The sequence below is a fragment of the Chlorocebus sabaeus genome, chromosome 14, assembly GCF_047675955.1.
Source record: "Chlorocebus sabaeus isolate Y175 chromosome 14, mChlSab1.0.hap1, whole genome shotgun sequence".
Lineage (NCBI taxonomy): Eukaryota > Metazoa > Chordata > Mammalia > Primates > Cercopithecidae > Chlorocebus > Chlorocebus sabaeus.
In genome coordinates, this window is record NC_132917.1 from 65,195,001 (window position 1) to 65,217,648 (window position 22,648).

Sequence of the window (22,648 nt, forward strand, 5' to 3'; positions counted from 1 at the left end):
TAACTCACCAAACCAAAAACTTTTTGAGGTCCTGAATAAAATTTTGGAGTGTAAAGGGATCCTGAGACCAAAAAAGTTTAAGAACTGTTGCTGTCCATAAATCTCTGTGTGTTTAAGTCTTTTTCTAAAGGATAGTGTTCTAGATGTGAACTGCTAGGTAAAAAGATATGCACATTTAAAATTAAAATCCTGCCAAATTGCTTTTCAAAGAGCTTTGCCAGCTCAAATTCCCACAAATGTTATGTGAGAATGCTCACTGACCTACACATGGGCAACGCCTGGAATGATCAACCTCCTAGATTTTGGGATTAGTCTCCATAAAGAGGTTTCTTGCAAGATTTGTTTAAGGAGTAAACTTCTTTAATCCATCTAAAATGAGATTCACCTTAGAAAATTTTAATTTACATATAATTTCTCAGGCTTGACCGTCCCCAGCTTACTAAAAAATGATCTGAATAACTACTTGTGAATGGGTGTCTGGAATAGAGACTTTTCCCATAGAAACAATGGTAGTTAAGTTCACAGCCCTCAATATGTAATGAAACAAACTCCCACGATGTGCTGAATTCTACACCTGCACTACACTGTAAAAACTGACAACACTGTTTCTACCAGAAAGAGCACTTCATGCCCTAGTTGGAATACTGGGAACTCTGATACCATCCATCCAATATATCCTAAAAATAATCTTCATCTTTTCTTTGCCATTCCACCTTTTAGAGGGGGGTTCCTCAATAACTCACCACATTTGCAGAGCTCCCATGTGGGTGCATAGTCTCCAGTGGGCACTAGCGTTGCATTAGAGAAGCTTGAGAGGCCAAAGGAAGAGTTATCATATCTCTAAGGAGAGAAGGAGAGGGAGAGAGGGAGGGTGGAGGGTTGGGGGAGAGAGAGGGAGGGAGACTGTGTGTGTGTGTGTGTGCATGTGTGCGCAAGCACGGGCATGGATATGCTGGGTATGGGTGAGGGGAGGGTTAAGTACCACTCAGTACAGGAATCCAGAATTTCCCAGAGTGTGAAACAGGCAAGGTAAGGGATGCAGAGATAGAGAAGTACAACAGGACATATGGGTGTGTGATTTAGGGACCAGTGAATATAAAAGCCCACAAGTGTGGAGTCGAGGAATGTAAAGTGGACAGGAAAAGGGGGTGGGGAGATGGAGAAACATGATGGGGGAGGGGATGAGGCACACTTTTAGGATAGCACAATCTATGTGTACACTAGCAACAAACAACATAAGTTGGTCCATGACTCAGTGGGGGTGGACAGAGGACTGGACTGCCCTAATAGTAAGCCGAGTTAGTGTGAAGGGACAGGCTTGATTTTGCAAAGAAATGAGCTCAAACGCTGGCTCTGCTGGTGACACTGCCCGTCCCATGCCGAGGACGTGGCTCACTTCTTAGAGCATTGAGTTTCCCCACTACAATGTGGAAATAGTAGTATCTTCCTCCTTCAAAATGTTGTAGGAATTTAATTGAGGTTATTTACTTAAAGGACCTGGAACAAATGGTGAAAGTTTACTATGCACTAGTAATGTCTTAAAAGTGACTAGATTAGACAAGCTAAAGGACCACTTTAGGTTGAAGTATTCTACGACAAACCATAGAAATACCAGGAAAAAGTAGCTCTAAAAACATAACCCTTCAGACAAGATAATCTGGTAAAACACAGAATAACCCTAAAAACAAAAAGACCAAAGACGTGGAAAAAATTTCTCTCTATATAAAAATGAGAACTAAAGGGCAAGCAACAGATTATAAAAATATACTTGCAGCAAATATGACAGATGGAGATTCATATCTTTATTATGCAAGAGGGCATACACATCAAGGAGAAAAATAAGGCCCCGATAAGTAAATATACAAAGGACATCAACAGATAATTAATTCACAGTTACAACTGTTTAACAAACAGAAAAACATTTTATCTCATTAGTAAGCAATAAGTATTATACATATATTATATATATGTATATTTTATCTCCCTCAATGTATTAAAGGAAACTCTAATACCGGTGGCAGCTCCTTGCACATGTATCAAAAGTCATACAAACATGACCTCCTAAATTATTCCAAAAACACAATAAACGTGGAAAATTCACACAGGTGTATTCCTAACACTGAGGTGAGGGGAAGAACCTTAATATTTGACACTAAGGAGGTGGTCAAATAATGAAACATCAAACTGATATCAGCAACATGGAAAATTTCATATGAGAATGTTAGGGCAATGCTGTTTCATGATAGTCTTGAAAGAGAATGTTTAAGGCAAAATAAATGAGATACACGACTGTTTAAAAATATGGCTGGGCACAGTGGCATGTGTCTGTAGCCCCAGCTACTCCAGAGGATGAGGTGGGAGGACCATTTGAAGCTCAGGAGTTGGAGGCCAGCCTGGGCAACAAAGTGAGATCCTATCTTTTATTTAAAAAAGTACAAAACGGGAAAATTACATCAAAGGGCTAAGGGTGGTTGTTCAGTTTTGGGGTCAGAGTGACAAGAGAATCAAATACTGGTTCCAGGCCCCCAAAACAGGCCACTAAGAACAAGGAATCTTTCTGAATCATAATTTCATCAATTACAATTATACAGGCTGCTGTAAGGATACAATGACAGATCTAACCGAAGGGCTGGATTGTACTTAGTACATGGTAAATGCTAGATAAATGGTAGTCATTTTACTTTTTATTGGTAATGCAGTTACATTGCTTTTTATTGCAAAAATGTTATAAACAAGAATGTTTTCATTATTCGACTATTATATACGGTATTTCCTGAACAAACACTTTTTAAAATTAGCTGTCTTCTCCCTTCAAATTTTCAGAAATGAAATCAAATGTGAAAATAACATTTCTGTTAACCCACATGTAACATTTACAAATTGTTCTGTCTTATCTATTTTGTAAATTTTTTAAACTATAAGAAGTGCTTGCAAAAGAAGATTAAATTTGTACACTTAACACATAAAACCCAACAGATGCTGCTGTAAAGGGTCTCAAATGCAACACTGACATATTCTTGTGGTGTCTTTGCATTTTCTCTGTGGGATCCTGCACAATCCTGCACATTCTGAATCATCTGTTGGCTTCTGAGTATACACTCCATGATCAAATACAGATAGAAGTAGTGTTCTTCCATGTTTAGGGCCATTAATTTAAAACAGATTTTGGACGTTCAATTTTCCTTCCTATCATAGATTCCTTCATAACATAGAACTGAACATTTGAGTTCCCCCACAAGACTGTATATTATGAAGTATCAATCCCCTACCCTTGGGAGACGATGATTACTCTCCAAAGTATTTATCTATAAGCATGGATAATAATTTATAGAAGTATGGGCTGGGCGCGGTGGCTCATGCCCGTAATCCCAGCACTTTGGGAGGCTGAGGTGGGTGGATCACCTCAGGTCAGGAGTTCGAGACCAACCTGGTCAATATGGTGAAACCCTGTCTCTACTAAAGATACAAAAACTAGCTGGGTGTGGTGGGGCACACCTGTAGTCCCGTTACTCAGCAGAACAATTGCTTGAACCTGGGAGGCAGAGCTTGCAGTGAGCCGACATCGCGCCACTGCACTCCAGCCTGGGTGACAGAGCGAGACTCCGTCTCAAAACAAAAAACAAAAACAAAAACAAACCAAAGTATGATACCACTACTTTTTGTTACTTTCTTTTTCCATGCATGTTTTATTCATTAGGGCATGAAATAAAAGCTAGATAAACATTTATTTATAAATAGCCTAATGTCAGATGGTATCTTGCCTTTGTATTTTACCTGCCACCATCCAAACCTCAATGGCATGCTCCGTGAATAAACTCTACATTTTTAAAACACTGACTTCACAGCTCAGTACAATGTGATTCATAATAATAAAAGAGTACACTTTTGTTTTGAATACCTTTTTACAACGTTAGACATCTTAATCAAAGATGCAAATAAAACAGCCAAATATACTTCTAAGCATCTCAGATAAAGCGTGTGGTCAAAAGAGACTTTGCTGGAAAGGACAGTCACATTTTGCAATTTGGCACCAGCTCCGGGGTTCTAACTTTTGAAGCTTTTGCAAGAGTTTGAAGTCAGAGAAAGAAAGAAAAAAATACGTTAAGGAAAGAGTACTATGATTTAACATAAATAAAGCAGTTGTCACTAATTTAACCCACGTGATGTATGTCTGCCATTACCAGTTTGTCTTTCTGTCGTTCACCATGGATGAGAAAGCCGCTTCGTCCATTGCCTTCAGGGTGCATGACCTTACAGACCCCGACACGACTGATCCCGCCTCCTTCCTGTGGGAACCATCCCCCGCTGGAGTCATCTCTGGTCATAACCACAGCCTTGACACGCACAATATAGCTGTCACTAAAACGACAACAACAAGAAGAATGGGGCATGACAATGGTCTAGTAGTTGCAGAACACGTTTCACAATGCAAGGTGACCACCAGTCAGCACTTTTTTGGACTTATCGAAAGAAATCTATGCCTGGAGGCAACCTTAAAAAGTGATCCATCTCAACTTTTAGGGAAAAAACAAAACACTTAAACTCAATATAAAAGTACATTTTTAAAAAGATACCTAGTAATTAAAAATTACTTGTGATCAAAAGATTATACAGGCATAATATTCTCCAGTTTCTAGGTGTCAGTACTGATAAATGAGTTGATTTCTATAATTTAGTATCTTTAGGTTGGAAAGACACATGCCTATTTTGGTTTTCCGTTTTTTTTTTGAGACGGAGTTTCGCTCTCGTTGCCCAGGCTGGAGTGCAATGGCATGACCTCGGCTCACTGCAACCTCTGCCTCCTGGGTTCGAGCAATTCTCCTGACTCAGCCTCCCAACTAGCTGGGATTACAGGCACCTGCCACCATGCCTGGTTAGTTTTTGGTATTTTTAGTAGACATGGAGTTTCACCACGTTGGCAGGCTGGTCTGGAACTCCTGACCTCAGGTGATTCACCCACCTTGGCCTCCCAAAGTGCTGGGATTACAGGCATGAGCCACTGTGCCTAGACTACAAACCTATGAAGAGGGTATTACGGTTTCAACCCTTTAAAATTAGTTGAAAATGAATGACCAAGTTTTAACATTTTATAAAGTCAAGAATCTTATTTAGCATAAAATAGGATAATCTACTTGCAAATCATAAATTCACCATGAAATCACATATCTAGGTAGGAAAATATTTCAATTCCAATAACCCTTTACACATTTGTAGCCTTCTGTTTATGATTTTATTTCTTCCAGTCTAAAACCTCAATTTCACAATAAGTTCTTCTGTACATTTGCCAAAAATCCTTTTTCTCCCCCAGAGACCAACTCTAGCTTCTTTTCATTCTTCATCACTTTTGGGGGAAATTTATTTGGATTTTTGGCAAGGCCATTACATTCTCACTTGCTGTTTTCTTTCTTTGGATAGAATTCATTTTTACTCAAACATATATTTGCATCTTGCATATGCCAGGCGTTATAACAGATTCTCGGGAAACAAAGCTGCAGAGTAACAAAGAACCCCCCTCGTTCCCTGGGCCTCAGGGAAGACGCCCTCAGCCCGGGCACTCAGAACTTGGCCCCCGCAATTGGCCAGAGACGTGGAGGCAGTGCCCCATAGCCCTGCTCACCTCACTCACCGCTAAAGGCAAAGCCACCAGATTTTCCATGACCCCCTACGGCTAACCCTCCACTGTCACCCAACTGACCTCCCTTGGCACCCCAACTCCAAGGTCTACCATTCCCTTTACTTCCTCATCCCCTCCTCTGATCATTCCTTTCATTTTTTTTTTTTCACTGCGGTAAAATATGAATGGTATAAAATTTCCCATTTTAACCATTTTTAAGTATACAAGTTCAGTGGCATTAATTACACCCACACCGTTGGTCAACCATCACCCGCATCTACCTCTAGAACTTTTCATCATCCCAAACTGAAACTCTGTACCCATGAAAAATACTAACTCCCCCTTCCCCACTTCCCCTACCCCTTAGCCCCTGGCACCCACCATTCTACTGTCTTGTCTCTATGAATCTGATACTCTTAGGTACCTCATATAAGTTCCTTTCCCTTTCCTAACCTAAATTAAAATGCACTCTCGGCTGGGCCTCTGTGGCCCATTCTCCCAGGGCTGATTTCTGTCTCCCCACTGCACCCTGCTGGGCCGAGATGTGGGTATGGTGCTTGCCACTGCTGCAGACTGTTCAGCCTCCCTCCAGTGTGAAGCTCACACCCTGACCATGCCCCCCTCACAACCCTTCTTCAGTCTTCCACAGACCTCACTTTCCTTCATCCTTTGAAGACTTCAGCAACCAGGCTCACTGACTCTCCATATCTCCACCATGATCCCTGGCCCGATTCTTGATAATTTCATTATTGACTTGGAGGATCCCTCCAATTCCCTGGCCTCTCAATTTCTGGGCCTCTTTCCTTCCAATGCCCTTGTCTTACAACCAACTTTAGCCGTTCATGCCCAGGTCAACCGTGAATCTTGTCATTACGAACATCTGCACCACCTCCATAACTCAATTGTAAGCATCCTGCTCTCCGACCACCTCGTAACTTTGCAGCTCTCTCCCTCCAGACTCTAATAATTCTTTACCCTGTTGGGGCCAACAATCTATTGTTCTGACCACTTTTGCCCTCCCCCAAACGCCACATCCTCAACTGATTCTCTACCCCTCCCCTTGCTTATTGCCATTGCCTGGCATGACCCCAGTGGAGTTAAATCCTATCATCGACCTACTCTGTAACCCCACCCAGCCTGCTGAACATAGTGCAAGGGAAAAACCCCACTCTACTATGCTCATAGGACTAGTTTGAAAGCCATAAACACTACTCTCAAGTGAGTCCTTAAGTGCCACCTGGCATCCTGCTACATTTCCCTGATCTGTCCCCCAAAGACAACTTTACACAGCCTCCTACCCCCTCACTCTCAGATGATGGATGAAGTTGCTTTAGCCTCACTGAGAAAATAGACAAAATCACAGGAGACCTTTTGCCTGTGCCCACCACCATGCCTACGCTTTGTACCAGCACTCTCTCTGCCCTTCCTCCTGTAACTGTGGTTAAGTCATCCATGATCCAAGTTAGGACCAACTTCCTCCACTTAAACACCTTCTACATACCAACAGTTCCCAAATTCACATTTCCATCCAGGTCTCTTCTGTGAGATTCAGTCCAGTAGAACCAAGGGCCCATGTGAAGTCTCTACATAGGTGTCTAATACGTACCACAATCAACATGTTTCAGGTTGAACTCTTGGTTCCTGACACCTCCTCATCCTTCTAGTTCTCTCTTCAAAATATATCCAGGATCTACTTTTTACCACTTCTACTGACACTGACCTGATCCAACTGTCATCACCTTCCACTGAGATTACTGCAATAGCCTTCCAACTGGCATCCTTGCTTCCATGTTTGCCCAACTTAACCCAGAAAATAGAAAGGTAAGTCAGATCACTCTACTCAAACAAACCCTCCAGTGGTATCACCAAGCAGAAGTCAAAATCTGGACCTTTTATCCTACTACTCTTCTTGTTCATTCCAGTTTGGTCCCACGGCCTCCATATTAAGCATCCTTCTACCTCAGGGCCTTTGCACTTGCTATTTCTTCTGTTCAAACCCTACTCCTCACATACCAACCGGGTTCATTCTCTTATTTCACTTAAGTCTCTGTCCAAGGTTATTTCAGAGAGGACTTCCCTGCCCACTCTATATAAAGCAGCACAGCACCCTCCACCCCTCTTAAATCTTCTCCCTCTGCTTTGGCTTTCTATATGCTACTAAATCAATGCTTGCTCAATAAAATATCTGCTTGCCTACCAGAATATAAATTCTACAGGAGCAGAAACTTTGCCTTTTTTGTTCAATTCTATATCCCTAGGGCCTAGAATGGTGTCTTACATGTAATATGTTGCAGAATGAATAGGGCTAAATTCACAATATAAACAGGTTTTTAAAAAAATTATCTATAGCAGGCTGGATGCAGTGGCTCATGCCTGTAATCCCAGCACTTTGGGAGGCTGAGGTGGGCAGATAACCTGAGGTCAGGAGTTCGAGACCAGCCTGGCCAACATGGTGAAACCCCATCTCTACTAAAAATACAAAAAATTAGCTGGGCTTGATGGTGGGTGCCTGTAGTCCCAGTTTCTTGGGAGGCTGAGGCAGGAGAATAGCTTGAACCCCAGAGGCAGAGCTGAGATCACACCACTGCACTCTACCTTGGGCAATAAGAGCAAAACTCTGTCTCCAAAAAAAAAAACAAAAAAAAACTATAGCTAACAGAATTCCTATAAAAATATACAGTGTTCAATACTTATTTACTTATGAACCACAATTACTAAATTGGGATCACGGTATTTTTCCATTCATAAAAATCAAAAAATCATGTAGAAGTACATATAAAAATCATAGGACATACATGTACATATAGGACTAATCCAACTATTTCAGGATTCAACATGCATATTCCCTTAGATTAAGAACCTTCTGTAACATTTATTTAGATTAACTGCATACAATTTGAGAATATCCTTTTCCCCCAATCCCATTTATTTTAAAAAAAAATTAAGGGTCCTATGACTTTTAATTCTCGAGTGTGCAACACCGCTTTCTCAAATGTTCTATGAGTGTACTATGGGTTCATCTCAACAGGAGATGGCCAAGGTGAAGAATGGAAACTCTGTGCACCTCTTGTTAAAACATGCTTTTACTTTTTTTGTTTTGTAGCTGTGTGCTGTTCTCTGTTTCTTTGAGGGGATTAAGTAAACATGAAAAAGAGAAGTCTGCATTGCTTATGTTAGTGCCATAAACTTATTTCCAAAAAGTACCCATTTATTACAGAATTAAAAAATACCATACCCTTCTGTGTCCAGACTACAAGACTGTTAACTCTGGCCTTTGCTTGCACTCTGAGGCCTCCTCCTTCCTGCCTCAATGCCTCCTATCAAGTGCCTTCTCCAGGGTATAGACTTCTCTGTGATGGGATTTGGGGAAAGGGAGGCTCCGGGGCAGAAGCCCCCTTTGTCTCCTCCGGCAAGAGCCCCGAGAGCCAGCATTAACTGAGGCATCTGGCTATTTAAAACAAGGCGGGGGATAAAGTGCTGCACTAAAAGCTGCGAAGGATGTCTGGATAATCCAGCTGCATGGCTGCATGCCAACTGCTTCCTATCCATGGTGTATTTATGTTACTCAGGCACTTCACCCCACCCAGCACAGAAACGACAATGAACTTCACTACCAAAAAGGTATAAAGGAGGAAACTCTCTTCCCACCTTCCCTCCCGCTCTTTCTGGAAAGAATTAAACAACATCTGTTTAAAACAGATGCAGGGTTTGTTAGTGGGGGGGATGGGGCAGGAAGGGCAAGGGCAGATTAGTTTTAAAAATTTGCACAAGGAAACTGCTGCTGGTATGCCTTAGAAAAAAAAATGTCAAAACATGCTATCATTGTCAAAAATAACAACATTTTAAAAGAATGCTTCTGAAATTAACAACTGCTGTAATGGTGTGGATCTAGTGAAGCTCCAGCCAAGGGTCCAAACCCCAACTGAATGGAGCCCGAGTGTCTGAACTTCAGCTGAACAGCCCTAGCAATGTTATTACAAATCGTGTTGGATGGCCAGCGCTCAATACCATATTCTTTAGGTGTGTTATGAGCAAAAGTGGCTGGACTGAGGATCTTCCATTGAAATGTGGTTTCTTTATGGAAAAAGCTTTGTGTTCCCAACACGCGGACTTTTTGTAAAAACAGGACTTCCTGTCCCGGGATCACGCAATATGCAAAAGAGGCAGGTAACATTTGTAAGGCAGGATAGGAAGGCAAAGAAAAAAACGCTTTCAAAACTGGATTAGCATCTCCACAGAAAAGTTTTAGACCTCAGCCTTTATGTTCTAAGTGTTCTCCAGTTTCAAAGCAGGCCCTGTCTGGGCCACGTTAACAGATGTAAACCAAGGAACTGTAGGAGATGACGGCGAGGCAGCACTGGGTCTCACAAGGAATGTGTGCTCCAGGGCCAGGTGGCCCCGAAGTCCCCCAGTCCTCTCAGGAGCTGAAGAAACCTCTTTTTGAGCTTCAGTTTCCTCCTTTGCAAAATGAATAGGGGATCTACCCTGCTGGCTGAAAGCAGTGTTACAGATTCAGACATTTGGTAAGTTGTAATCATCATCATTTTTGCTGAAAGCCTACCACAGTGACAGAAACAGGTCTTTGAAACACCAGCTTCCCTGGCCACTGAGGAGTGGGTTTCGATTGCCTGCCCTTTCTAGCTATCAGAGAGTGGAGGGGCAGGGAAGCTGTCAGGCTCTTGACAGTAGGAGGAAATTTGACATGGACCTCCAGCAACTGTCATGAGAGGTTAGGTTTATAAAGACCAGGTTTAGTTGTCCACTGTAGGCATACCTGTAGAGGAAAATAATGCCGTCCACCGTCTGTGAGCTGGCACTCTGCTCCTGCCCTTCCCTATCGGCTTCTTTCAGGGATGGAGACTGGGACTTTTACCTCCCCCATAAATACTTCCCACAGCCAACCCTTATCTGATTACACAGCTCCTTTATCTCTCCATTATGCTCAACATTAGATTCACTTCCTCCCAGCCTCTTCTCCACTTCACCAGACCTTGAGAGGGATTAGCCAAGATCCCAGCCTCTTCAGCCCAACTCCCAGACGCCAACTGAGCCAAATATAACACCAACTTCTTGCAGGGAGCCAGGCACACTCACTTTATTTTAATCACATCCCCCGCCCCCGGTCTTCCTCGTGCTTATAGATTTATACAGGCTCTTTGATTTCATCGAATTATATGTTTAAAATATTACATATGTGTGTATGAACTATATGTGAATATAAAATATATATAACTAGTTATCTTTTTAAAAAAATCAACAAAATACTTCAGTAGAATCAAATGTGTTGAGAAACTGAGGGTACTGGTCATACTTTCTATTTGTTAAGTCAGGTGGTGGTTTTGTTTTGTGGGTGCTGTCTTAAGTATCAGCTACTCAATAATTTTTTGAAAGCGGACTGCCCTGGTTTTGGAAGTTTATATATTCTGAACTTTATGGGCAAGGAAAGTTAACATAACATAATTTTATGCATGGTGGTAACATGATTTTCTGCTCTGTACAAGCCCCTGAAGGTAGAACACTTGCTCTACACGCTATAATGGCCCAGAAAATAAGACCTTTGTGTTAACTACCAAAATATGTACTGTTTGTGTGGTTAGGTTAGGCCATTACAGAAAACAGTGTTAACGAAAGCTCATTAATGCCCACAGTAGAAAGACTCGATCCAAAGATGCTAGATCTCACAGTAGCTAATTTTGGCAAAGGCCATCAGCTCTTCTCTCAAACAGCAGGCACTGTGAGGCAGAGAAGAGATTTTCTGAGCATTAAGTGTTTGTTTCATAAAGGGAACCAGTTTGCATGATATAAGAATTAGGGAAGGTGAAAAGTGGGCTAAGATCACTTAACAAAAGGCTTCTCCACAGTTATTTAACATCAGTGAAATCAGCCAACGAATACACTCAATAGAGAGTACCTTTGAAACTGCCCTACTCCAGCTTCAAAGTATCTGCTAGTAAAAGAACCCATGTACTTAAACAGGGACTAACACTTTCATGTGAGCTCACAGTGCCAGGGCACTATGCTCTGACCACATTTACCAAGAGGACAAAACAGGCTCTTCACTGTGTCCCTGCTTTTCTGAGGTGCTGTAGCTAATCTTGCTCATGCAGAGTAACTCTTACCCTTAGAGGACTACAACATAGCAGCCGGGCGCGGTGGCTCAAGCCTGTAATCCCAGCACTTTGGGAAGCTGAGGCGGGTGGATCACGAGGTCAGAAGTTTGAGACCATCCTGGCTAACATGGTGAAACCCCGTCTCTACTAAAAATACAAAAAATTAGCCGGCGTGGTGGCGGGCGCCTGTAGTCCCAGCTACTTGGGAGGCTGAGGCAGGAGAATGGCGTGAATCCGGGAGGCGGAGCTTGCAGTGAGCTGAGATCGCACCACTGTACTCCAGCCTGGGTGACAGAGCGAGACTCTGTCTCAAAAAAAAAAAAAAAAGAGGACTACAACATAGCTTTGGTTTTTTGTTGTTTTGTTTTGTTTTTGAGACGGAGGTTTGCTCTTGTCATCCAGGCTGGAGTGCAGTGATGCGATCTCAGCTCACTGAAACCTCTGCCTCCCAGGTTTGAGCAATTCTCCTGCCTCAGCCTCCTGAGTAGCTGGGATTACAGGTGTGCTCCACCACGCCTGGCTAATTTTTGTATTTTTAGTTGAGATGGGGTTTCGGCATATTGACCAGGCTGGTCTCAAACTCTTGGCCTCAAATGATCCACCTGCCTCAGCATCCACTGGGATTACAGGCGTGAGCCACCAGGCCCAGCCAGCTTTGATTTTTAAAAATATGTTATCTTCATTATCAACTTATGTATTTTTTAAATGGCATGCAATGACTTTTAGGAATGGAACACTTATACAAACATGGTACCTAAAAGCTGTGTATAGGAGGTGGCGGTGGTGGTCTTTGCTTTACAATGACTGGGGATATAACCTTCATACAGAAACCAATTAGGCTAAAAGCCAGGGGTCCGCTTATGCGCAGAAGCCTCAGAAGGGGGATAAATAGGTTTTCCTTCTTCACCCTGTTGGGCTCAGAATCTGTGAGTAAAGCCAGTAAGTTCTGCTGTCCTGCAAGGTCACTAGCGCCCTCTGTGTCCAAGTTCTACCCTCTCCTGAAGAGGAGGTAAGGGGCATGTCCCTCCTCATGCCTTGGATAAGCCAAGCATCTTTGTTGTTGTTCATGCTACCTAGCTACACCGAAGCATATAAATAAACCTCTCACCCACACGCTATTTTCCAGTGCACATATTAAAAGAGGCCGTTTCCTCCATTATCATGGAAGATACTGGTCAGCATATAAATGATTATTAAACTTAATAATTTATCAATCATTCTTCAGAACCAGTACTAACAAGTCAAAGTTTGCTAGGCTTGGACCTCTAGTATTTTAGTTTTCCTAATGAAATTTTAATACAGAAATACTTCTTTAAAAATAAGCTGTGAATTCCTATTTTTATAAGTGAGCAATTCTGATTCAAAATATATGCCCATACCTTGTTTAACATACGGTACTGATTTAGCATGCTATGTGCCTCTATACTTTCCTTTAAACCTCAGTTTAAAGGAAAATATTATAGATTTAATATTTAGTAATATAGATTTAACTTATCACTGACGTTAAATCCTAATTTAAATATAAATATTTCCCCATCTCTGAGTGTTACCTTACACTTTCAGGTCACCAGAGCCAGAGCAGCATGTATACTGCACATTCTGGCACATTATCTTGCACCTGCCTTGCAGACATCCTTGGGAGTGGAATGGATGCTCTGCCCAGCTGTCCCTAGTCAAGGGTACAAGGCAGTGTGCCATGCACCAGTCTGGCCTCCTTCTTTCTTTCCTGCTGTGTCCTGTGACCCACAAGGGCCACACACAAAAAAAGGAAATGAAGCAAAGACACAAAGGAACAAAGATCAGGGCTGGAAGCTAAACACGTAAGCTTTACAGAGGCTTAGGAGCCTTTGAGGAAGTAGTTGGGAAAATACCGGCAGGCAATTAGGGATCCTCTGACATCCCCCGAGTCTGGGAGCCCTGAGTGACAGTTCTGGTGAGCTTGAAAAACCTACTGTGGCAGATGGAAGTTGGAGTGACTAGTGTCCCATCACCTTCTCAGAGAAAGCCCCAATTTTAGGGGCAAATCTGCATGGACTGTAAATAGAAGGTGGTAATACCCATGGCATTAGCAATGCCCAGGCACACTGGAAGTTACCTCATAAAATGTTGGTTTTCTGGTTTCCATTTCAGCAAGGTTGACAAAGTTATATTAGACTCACTCCACTGTACTGTGTTTAAAACGCAATTTTAAATTTCACCTCTAAGTGTTTATCTCCTGTAGCTTGAACACACATGAATCCTGCACAGGCAAAAGAGTGATTTGGCTGGATTCTATCTACAGTGCTCTCATGAAAAAAAAAAAAAAAAAGAAAAGTTTTAATAAAAACCTTTTGATTTTATCAATACTTATTTAATCTATCAAAAATATATTAAGGATGCCACTATATTTGTTTTTTTTTTTTAAACAACAAAATCTTTCCAGCATTTCAATTTAGTACTCAAATTTATAAACCACAATACTACTAAATATATATAAGATGACTGACCACTTGTAATTGGGACACAATAAAGATAAAGACATTAAGGTTGTTCAACCTAAAACCCTAACATGGGGCAGTTTTAAACATGGGCAACGAAGTGTTCGCTGAAGTAAATCTCAGCTTCAGCACACAGGAAGGCAATTTTAGGAGTAATGTCTAAGACAGATTTTTTAAAAAATGGCTCCTGGGCAACTTTCTCTTGTCAATATGGTCTTCTTGTGCAATTACCTCTTGAGGTGAGTAATGTACCTGGCCCAGAAGGAGGAAAGTCCAGCAGAGGGCTGAGGTCAGGCCTGGGGAGACTGGCAGGACAGGTATGGTAGTTTAGTCATTAGATTATAATCAGCGAAGAATGGAACAACTTTTTCTTGAAGTTTGAAAACTCTTTGCTCTAATCCTTACTAATAGCAGAAATCCTAATTTTTTCACCCTGGGGGACCAGGGAACTGGAGACTCCTGGGCATATGCCTCTTAAATCCTTGGTGGGTTTCCTGGTCAACCAGTTAGGGGCCTCTGTATCAGTCACATATCTGTGCAGCAGATAAATCACCTTAAAGAAGGCTCTACAATGTATTTAAAATTATTTTTTGAGTTCTAAAACATTGGCTCTAGGAATTAACCTCATACTATCCTCCAATAACGATGACAATAGCAGCAACAACAATACATTACAACAATACATCCTTTGATTTGAAAGTAAATGTAACAGAACTGTAAAATCTAAACAATTTTACAATTCCACTAAATTCAATAAAGTTAAAAATTTGTTTTAAAGATTTCTTTCTTTAAAGCCCAGCATCAAATAATTATCTGCACTGGCCCAGGTGAAGATAACACAGGTATAAAGTGGATGATTCAGATTTAGGTTTTTCCTCAAAAGGCATAGGTTCTATAGGTTCTCCTATGCCAGACAAGCCTTCCAAACCCCACTGGACGTGTTCCCATGTCCTCTTTCATCTGTCATACCCAAAGATCCTATCTGCTGAAGACAGTTATTGAAGTAACAAGATAAACATAGACATGTATATGTGTTTTATTGTAGTAGCAAATCTATTAAAATGTTATACACAGCTTCTCTAAATGTTAACACAAATCTTTTAAGGTTCTTCAAAACGTTTTAGGGTGCAGGGTGCAGTGGCTCACACCTGTAATCCCAGCACTTTGGGAGGCCACGGCGGGTGGATCACTTGAGGTCAGGAGTTCGAGACCAGCCTGGCCAGCATGGTGAAACCCAGTCTCTACTAAAAATACAAAAAAGTAGCTGAGTGTAGTGGCAGGAGGCTGTAATCTCAGCTACTCGGGGGGATGAGGCAAGAGAACTGCCTGAACCTGGGACACAGAGGTTGCAGTAAGCTGAGATCGTGCCACTGCACTCCAGCCTGGGCGACAGAGAGAAACTCCGTCTCAACAACAACAACAACAACAACAACAACAACAAAATATTTTAGGAAATCATGGGAAGATTTTACTGTGAAAGTTTGTTAACATTCAAGACATGTGTCAGAGGTAGTTCTGAGTTTTTCTCGAAAACCACCAAAACACGAATGGCTCTGACATGAGTAAACTGCTTAAAAAAGTAAAATTTAGGGCTGGGTGTGGTGGCTCACGCTTGTAATCCTAGCACTTTGGGGGGCCGAGGCAGGTGGATCACCTAAGGTCAGGAGTTCGAGACTAGCCTGGCCAACATGGAGAAAGCCTGTCTCCACTAAAAATACAAAAAAGTAGCTGGGCGTGGTGGCGGACACCTGTAATCCCAGCTACTCGGTAGGCTGAGGCTTGAATCTAGGGGGTGGAGGTTGCAGCGAGCCAAGATCACGCCACTTTACTCCAGCCTGGGCAAAAGAGTGAAACTCCGTCTCAAAAAAAAAAAAAAATTTTTTTTTACTTCACTCCAACCAAAAAAGAATGAATGAAATGGTCTGTCCTAAAGGACTGAATTTCAGGGTGATTACATGGCCTGAAATGGGGCTGAGGGAGTACTAGGAGGTGAGAGGCCAAAGTCTGAATCTAGGTTTGTGATTTTGCTTTTATTGTCTGTCTGCTTTACTGAGCCTGAACTTCTGGAGTTCATAATTAATCAAGATCAAAAGATTACCATCTTAAAGCAAACAAAATAACCCACCCCTGAAGGACCGTTTCTTCTACTTTTTATTCCAAAAGCAGTAATTTTCTGACTTTCCCTCTGTTTTACACACACACTTCCAAAAATGGTATTTGTGATCCACATTTAAACCCCAAAGGCCAGCTAACAGAAATGTCAGATTACTAAACAAAATTAACTCTCACCACATTAAAGTGTGCATGTGATAGAAAAATTGGTACTTCAAAAAACAAACGGCAAAGGAGAGTTGTTTAAAGTTAATAATCTCCAATTTAGGGCTTTAAATGGCAGCCCTTGAACTCCTATGCCTGACTTTCTCAGAATATTTTTTGCTTTCTTTCACATTACTGGAGAAAGCAAAGGAAGGGAGTACTTAATAACCCACCTGTTGAAATGTCTAGGAAGAAATGCCATGATATTTGCAACTTACTTTGAAATGCATTAAAAAAAACCCACAGAATCATGGATGGAGATAGATGGATAGATATGTGTATGATAAAACAATAATAGCAAAATGCTAATTGCAGACTTGAGGTGGTAGTCATATGGATGTTAAGCATATACTTCTTTGAACTTTTCTGAACACTGAAAATCATAAGTGTCGGGAGAGTGAGAGAATTTGTAGTGTTATGATTGATTTCTAAATGGAAATCAACACTAAATCTATAAGATGCTGATAATGGTACTAAACAAAATCTGATTACTTTTCTTTCTGCTATTTAGAATGCAGTTCCCTCCACCATTTTTTTTTTTTGTACCTGCTATCTACCACCTGCCCTCCACCCCAACGTAAACCTAATCAGAAGGTCAGGAAATGCCTTTACCACCCTATGTTAATACCAAATTCTAAACCTACAAAATCCTTTACAAGCCAGCCCTTAATAAGACCTGTTGTCTGGCCGGGCGGGGTGGCTCACGCCTGTTATCCCAGCACTTTGGGAGATCGAGGCGGGCAGATCACCTGAGGTCAGGAGTTCCAGACCAACCTGGCCAACATGGTGAAACCCTGCCTCTACTAAAAAAATACAAAAATTAGCTGGGCATGATGGCGGGCACTTGTAATCCCAGCTACTTGGGAGGCTGAGGCAGGAGAATTACTTGAACCTGAGAGGCAGAGTTAGAAGTGAGCTAAGATTGGCCGGGTGTGGTGGCTCATGCTTGTAATCCCAGCACTTTGGAAGGCCGAGACGGGCGGATCATGAGGTCAGGAGATCGAGACCATCCTGGATGGTGAAACCCCGTCTCTACTAAAAATACAAAAAATTAGCCGGGCATGGTGGCGGGCACCTGTAGTCCCAGCTACTTGGGAGGCGGAGGCAGGAGAATGGCGTGAACCCGGGAGGTGGAGCTTGCAGTGAGCCGAGATCGCGCCACTGCACTCCAGCCTGGGCGACAGAGCGAGACTCTGTCTCGAGGAAAAAAAAAAAAAAAAAAAAAAAAAGAAGTAAGCTAAGATTGCATTACTGCACTCCAGACTGGGCGACAGAATGACTCTCTGTCTCAAACAAAACAAAACAAAACAAAAAACCTGTTCTCAAACAAAAGAAGGTGATAATTTAACCCAAAGGGGAGGGAGGAAAATCAGCAGATCATCCTAGCAATAATAAGCTGTAAGCTGACAGGATTTTTAAGAGCCTGTTTATATTCCCACAGCTCCACTGGAAATGGATGCCCTCTCAGACGGCAAGAATTACTAATTCATTTAGTTCCTTTTTTTTCTAGGATTCTGCCACCTCCCTCATTAGAGATGGAAAGCTAAACACACAGATAAACAAACAACACACAGTCAAGGCACCTGTTCTCCCTGAAGCATGCTGCACGGCTTCACTTCCCTCCTGAAGAGTGGAATAGAGGTCGGCCCGAAGGCAGAGTTCAGGTCTTCACATTAGTTCCACCTCTTAAGCTATTAATACAAAGAATTGTGGAGACCATCTACGCTAGACTCCTCTCTCACATGGAAAATTAAAATCCAGACTGCAGAAGGGACTTGTTCAAGGTCACTGACATTAGGGACAGATGAAGGACTAAGACCAGTCCCTGTGACCAACCCCTGACCACACTTTTGAAAGGTCCTCATGTGGTGGCAGAAGTGCCTATATTCGAGTTAGGTGCTCTGGAGGATAAGTTATTCCTTATCTTGGTGCCTTGAAATTTACTGGATAGGCAACTGATTGTGAAAGGAATTCTAAGGAGAAATGAAGAGGTAACACTGGCAACACAGCTACATGAAAAAATCACAGAGCAAGAGGGTGATCCTACTCATCCTGCCACAGTTTCACACCAACAGAGGTAATTCCTTTTTGGATCTGTTGTAATGAGTGCCATAAGTCAGGACAGGTGACCTAACCTCATTACACATCTTCTCACAACTGGGTGAGGCACCTCAAACTCTATTACTGAGTTTCAGTTTCCTTATATGTAAAATGAGGGGTAGAGACCACAAATGACTTTTGAGACCCTTTCAACTTTGGTCCCTTTTTACGCTTTGTGTTTTTAAAAAATGGCCTTAAAGTCCTTTAGTTGTGGCAGAGGGCTTAGCAAACTTAAGCCACTAAAACATCCTACAAAAGCAGATCAGAAAACTTCCAGCAGTAAAATGCAACTGAGAATATATTTTGGGTAGAGAAAAAACTTGAAACCACAAAGACCTGAAACCACGACAAACTAACAGATACATTCTCTCAGTGCCACTGTTATTACACAATTATGAAGTTTCCAGGAGCGAAACTGGTTTATCCAAGTATTTTGAAAAAGCAAGAAAATGATGAAAATTGAGTTTTAGTAAGTTTAATAAGATCCTCTGGGGGGGGGGGGGGGGAAGGTACAACCTGGTCATCTAACCGGTTTTACGCATTCACAGATGTGAGATCCTCTTTAGCCCCATGGAAGAAAAACCCCAAGACATATTTATGGAATAAATGCAGGCCAAGAAGAGAAGAGAGATCTGTCCTTTTTCTCCCAAACAGTTGATTCTATCTGCCTTATCAGTTGACTCAACATGAACTCCCCAGCCCCAATCTTTACTACATTCAGACTGAAAAGGAGAAAATGTTAGGAAAAGGTAACAAAGCAATTGTTTAGCTTAAAAATAGGGAAAGACATTTCTTACAGACCTCTGATAAACCAGCTCAGTGCACATCAAGTTGCAACTTAGGTTTAAGTTGCTTCAATGTGACAAATAATTTCTGGTCCAAAAGTAAATCAGTTGTTTGAAATTGGAATGTATCTTCCCTACAGAAAAAACATAAAATGGTGAGCAACTGGGCTCCCAATCCAGCCCTCGAAAGCCTAATCAAGGTGGAAAAATATTCCCAAATGTTTCAACTGCTTACTGACAGTCTCTTTGACAAGAAGCCTCTTTCCCCACTGCCAGCAGGAAAGGCCAGTTCCGCTCAGCTCTTGCTGGGTTTTGGTCAAGGGTTTTCCTATCTAGGGGTGGGGTGAGGGAGAAAAGGTAAGGAGGAGGAATTCTTCTTAAACTTCTGATTTTTGGGGATCCTCAGAATGTGGCACCACTGAATCTTGAATGGCTCTAAAAGGATCCGTACTGATGTTATTTTACAAATTCCAACTTCAGTGTTACTGGGGAAATTCTTTCCTTTTAGGGTCACAATGACTGTTGGTTAGCAATTAAGGCAAGTGTCAGGCTCATAGGATATAATCATGATGCAGTGGATTCTTAGCTAGTTGACAACACAGAGGGACAGGATTTGTCCTACAAGCGCAATTTCCTTCCGAGTTATAACAAGACAGAGCCATCCACTCAGTACACATATTTCCCATGTTACTTTCCTGACATAAAAGAACCAGGCAGCAAGGATAATGTAAAGGCCAACTAGCTACCAACCTTCCTCACGGTTTTAACACGTTAGTCTTAAAATATTTTTTCATTTATAAGGAAGTAGTTTAGTTTGAAGTACTTGATTCAGAAAGAACCTTCAGGAAATACTAGAGCTATCTCCACTTCCCAAAGTCAACTAGCTTGTGGAGGCACTAGAAGGTATTTTATGTCAAGACTCATGATTTTCACAGATAACTGAAACCCGTGGTGGCTAAGTTGCTGAAGATGGGCTTTCCTGGCCATCACCAACATGTTTGCAGCAGGGAGCCCAACCAAGCTTTAAGTCATGCAGTCTGCGGTGGTTAAAGACCACTGCTGGCGGGGTGCGGTGACTCACGCCTGTAATCCCAGCACTGTGGGAGGCTGAGGCGGGTGGATCATGAGGTCAGGAGATCCAGACCATCCTGGCTAACATGGTGAAGCCCCGTCTCTACTAAAAATGCTAAAAATTGGGCCGGGTGCGGGGGCTCACGCCTGTAATCTAGCACTTTGGGAGGCCGAGGCGGGTGGATCACCTGAGGTCAGGAGTTTGAGACCAGCCTGACCAACATGGTGAAATCCTGTCTCTACTAAAAATACAAAAATCAGCCTGGTGTGGTGCTGGGTGCCTGTAATCCCAGCTATTCGGGAGCCTGGAGCAGGAGAATCGCTAGAACCCCGGAGGCGGAAGTTGCAGTGAGCCGAGGTTGTGCCACTGCACTCCAGCCTGGGCGACACAGCGAGACTCCGTCTCAAAAAAAAAAAAGAAAGACCACTGCCCAAGACGGGGCAACCAAGTGGCTACTGCCAACTTCTTCCACCAGAGAGCTTTACTGACAGGTGGAAGGACCCCCGACTTAATGTCGGTCAAGAGGAACAACTCTCGGCTCATTTTACTCACTGGTGTGCTTCAGCCACTTCCCAGGACTAACTTCACACTGTTTCATTCTCTGGGAAAGTCACAGTCACTGAAAACATCCTGGATATGCCATCCCCTGAAAACTGCTGCACACCCAACAGTGAGTTGCTTGTATATATGGAAGCTCTTGTGTTAACTTTTTTGTGTGTGTTTGCATATAGGGAATTAACTTTAACACTTGTGGTCCATACATACCATGGAATTATTCAGCCTTAACAAAGAAGGAAACATTGTCATATGCTATAACATGGATGAATCGTGAAGATTTTACAAAGTGAAACGTCAGTCACAAAAAGAAATACTGCATGATTTGTTTCGCTTACACCAGCTATCTAAATGTGACTAGTCAAGTCCTAGAAACAGAAAGGAGAATAGTGATTGCCAGAGGCTGGGGGCTGGGGAGGGGGGTAAGTTGTTGTTTAATTGGGAAAGAATTTCAGTTTTGGGTGATGAAAATGTTCTAGAGATCTGTTATACAAACTTGGATATAGTTAACACTACTGTACTGTACACTTAAAAATGGTTAAGATGATATATGCTATGTTATGTGTTTTTTACCACAATAAAAAAAGATAATCTGTGAAACAAAGAGAGGCTACTTGAAATAGGTAAAGAACCTCAAATTTAGAAATGTTGGGTTTAGCTTAGGAACATTTCTGCCGTCCTTAAGTAAACATTCACTTTGGGAGGCCAAGGCAGGAGGATCGCTTAAGCCCAGGAGTTTGAGACCAGCCTGTGCAACAATGTGAGACCTCATCTCTATTTTTATTAAAAAATTCTTTTAAAATAAAAAAGGAGTAAACATTAACACTATTTAAAAACTTAACTTTCCCCTAATTACAAAAGTAACACATGTCCCCATTATGCAAACTACATACATCACAATCCTCCCTTAAAAAAGTTCTTCTATACTATGAGGAGCAATTAACAAATAGGCAAGACCTTCTCGAGGAAACTATAAGAGGAAGATCTCATGCTTCAAATTTAAGTGTAAATGTTGGCTTTGCTTTGTTCCTTGGGGTACCAGGCAAATCATATATAAGAAAAACACAAACATTTCCTTTGGTACTGGTTTTACTGAGACAAAAATGGCTTTTCTTACAAAATCATTTCAAAGAAGAACAGAAGAAAGTTAAACAAAATAGATTTTTCCCAAATTGTTAGCTCTGACAAATTCCTCTAATCCCTTACAATGTCTACAACACCAGCAACAGAATACACCAAAATATTTTTCATGATTAGTCCCTTTTCGTCTCTAACCTCAGTTGTAAAGATTAAACACACAGATTATGAAACACTCACACATAATCACAAGAATTTCCTAACAGTTCCATTTCTTCTACATGGGGGTTAGCAATGTTTTTAAATATTACTCAAAGCAGGAAAAAAGGGGCTGTTTTATTTTTCTTTGGAACAGGTTCCTGCCAGATTTTGCACATTGCAGTTCTCTGGCGACGTGATGAGAACACATGCCCACCCACAGACACTAATTTTGCTCTTCACCCTTCCCAAGCAGCCTTTATGACACATGCTGTCTGTGCTTCATTTAATGGAATTCAAGAGGCCCAGTCAAACGGCAGAGCCCCACAGGGCCAGGGCAACAA

At 41.9% G+C, this 22,648-nt stretch overlaps 1 protein-coding gene across 3 annotated transcripts in view; it reads right to left on the reverse strand.

Annotated features, from left to right (window-relative positions):
* The window catches only part of SPRED2 (sprouty related EVH1 domain containing 2), a 129,739-nt gene that overhangs the window by 31,535 nt on the left and 75,556 nt on the right, over nt 1-22,648 (reverse strand). For all 3 annotated transcript variants that reach the window (XM_073023042.1, XM_007970428.3, XM_007970429.3), the window contains one exon: nt 4,182-4,359. In XM_073023042.1, coding sequence (XP_072879143.1) covers nt 4,182-4,359 — 178 coding nt within the window. The remainder of the gene's footprint in view (nt 1-4,181; nt 4,360-22,648) is intronic.